Source organism: Chrysochloris asiatica, unplaced genomic scaffold (genome assembly GCF_000296735.1).
Source record: "Chrysochloris asiatica unplaced genomic scaffold, ChrAsi1.0 scaffold00303, whole genome shotgun sequence".
In the NCBI taxonomy this organism is placed as follows: Eukaryota; Metazoa; Chordata; class Mammalia; order Afrosoricida; family Chrysochloridae; genus Chrysochloris; species Chrysochloris asiatica.
The window spans coordinates 360,684-362,716 of record NW_006408821.1 but is presented as its reverse complement, the minus strand read 5'-3'; the positions used below and the strand labels follow the sequence as shown (position 1 = coordinate 362,716).

At 37.5% G+C, this 2,033-nt stretch overlaps 1 protein-coding gene across 1 annotated transcript in view; it reads left to right on the top strand.

Moving 5' to 3' along the window:
• The window catches only part of STAP1 (signal transducing adaptor family member 1), a 63,505-nt gene that overhangs the window by 41,874 nt on the left and 19,598 nt on the right, over positions 1-2,033 (top strand). The window contains exon 6 of the mRNA XM_006874817.1: positions 772-900. Coding sequence (XP_006874879.1) covers positions 772-900 — 129 coding nt within the window. The remainder of the gene's footprint in view (positions 1-771; positions 901-2,033) is intronic.

Genomic DNA, 2,033 nt, shown 5'->3' with positions numbered 1-2,033 from the left:
CATTGTCTGCAACACTCGGGCCCAGTGGGCCTCGAACTTCTGACCAACTTTACATGGTCTGCAACATCCAGTCAATTTTTTTTTCCTATGACTATAATATACTGTGGTAGTGGTGCTGTGTGGTGGAGTTGGTTCCAACTCATAATGACCCTGCTTAAGGTTTCTGAGGCTGTAAATCTTTATGAGTACAGAAAGCCTCATCTTTCTCAAGTTCTCTTTGGTTAAAGGAAAAGGCTTTGGAGGAGTAAGGGAAGGAGGGCCTTCATATTAGCAAACTCATAGAGATGCAGACTTAGAATAGTTGTTACTGTAATTAAAGAAGCACAGATAGCACAGTGATTAAATTACCATCACCACCATGCTAACCTAAAGGTTGGCTATTAGAACTTGCCAACCAGTCTGTGGAAGAAAGATGTGGCAGTACTCCCTGTGTGATTCAAATAGCCACAACTTGACTACTAGCCAAAAGGTGGGTGGTTTGAACCTCTGGGAAGACTGTCCTGATGATCAGCTTCAGGAAGGTTATAGCTATAAAAACTCTATGGAGCATAGTTCTACTTTGATACACATTGGGTTGCTTTGAGTTGGCATTACCCCACAACAACTTAAAACAATTTAAGTTGTTTAAAGCTGGAGGATTTAAGAAAAGTTGTTAACTGGAAATATCTTGAACTTATTTTAATAGCATTTTTGTGTGATAGTTTTCATCAGTTCAAAAACAACAAAATTCTGGTTTGTTTTTTTTTTTTTTTTTTTTTCTTACCCTTATAGATGTTTTTATACAGTGTCACGAAAAGAAGCAACTGAAATTCTCGAGAAGAATCCTTCATTGGGAAATATGATCCTGAGGCCTGGAAGTAACAGTGGGAACTATTCCATCACCATCAGGCAGGAGACAGAGTATGTTTAATGTAAAATTTTATGGATAGTAAAAAGCATGATATCACGTGAAAGACAAAATCACACCAATATAGATCAGTTTTGATCTGCTATGATTTTTGGGGGGGCTAACACTATGAAGACAAGGATAGGGGGGAAATTTCATGGCTGCTGCAGCTCACAGTGACTCTGTATAGGGTTTCCAAAGCTGTAGAAAGGAGCAGAAAGCCTGGTGGATTTGAACTGCTGATATTGAGGTTAGCAGTCTACTGTGTAACCCACTGTATTACCAGTGGAAATGTCCTATAAGCAATGCTAAAGAATGAGCCCAGGACAACAAATTATTTTCTTCCTTATAAAAGCATATACAAGTTTGATTCTTGAATCCTCTTTTCTTTCTGGGGCTATATATATGGCAGTTCAAACTCACCAGCTGCTCCTCAGAAGCCCTATACAAGGTCACAATGAGTCAGAACTGACTCACATATTCTTAACAACAACAAAAACGTACCAATAAAACATCTAAGCAACTTCAATGAAATTTACTCAGTGCTGTGTGAATTTATAAGATATAAAGTTAATTCTTACAACAAACTTTCTGGTTTGGTTTTGTTTTCTGGAAATTGTTCTGACCAGGTGGCAAGGTAATATAGCCACATTGGAAAGGCAATCTACCCCATAAATATCAACAGTTTTTCATTAAACATGAAAATATTGACAATGAATCAGAGTAAAAAGGACACAATAATTTAATTGTTGTTGTTGTTAAGTGCCATTGAGTTGGCACGGACTCATAGCAACCTTATACAAAAGAGAATGAAACACTGCCCAATCCTATGCCAACCTCAAAATTATTGCTAAGTTTAAGCCTATTGCTGCTGCCACTGTGCCAACCAATCTCTTTGGGGATCATCCTCTTCTTTGCTGACCTTCTACTTTACCAATCATAATGTCTTTTCTCAGAGATTGCTCCCTCCTGATAATATGTCCAAATTATGAGAGATTAAGTCTAGCCATTCTGGCTTCCAACACAGATTTGTTTATTCTTTTGGCAATTCATGGTACTTTTAATATTCTCCTCCAACACTATAACTCAAATGCATCAATTCTCCTATGGTCTTCTTTATTCATTGTCTAATTTTCACATGCATATG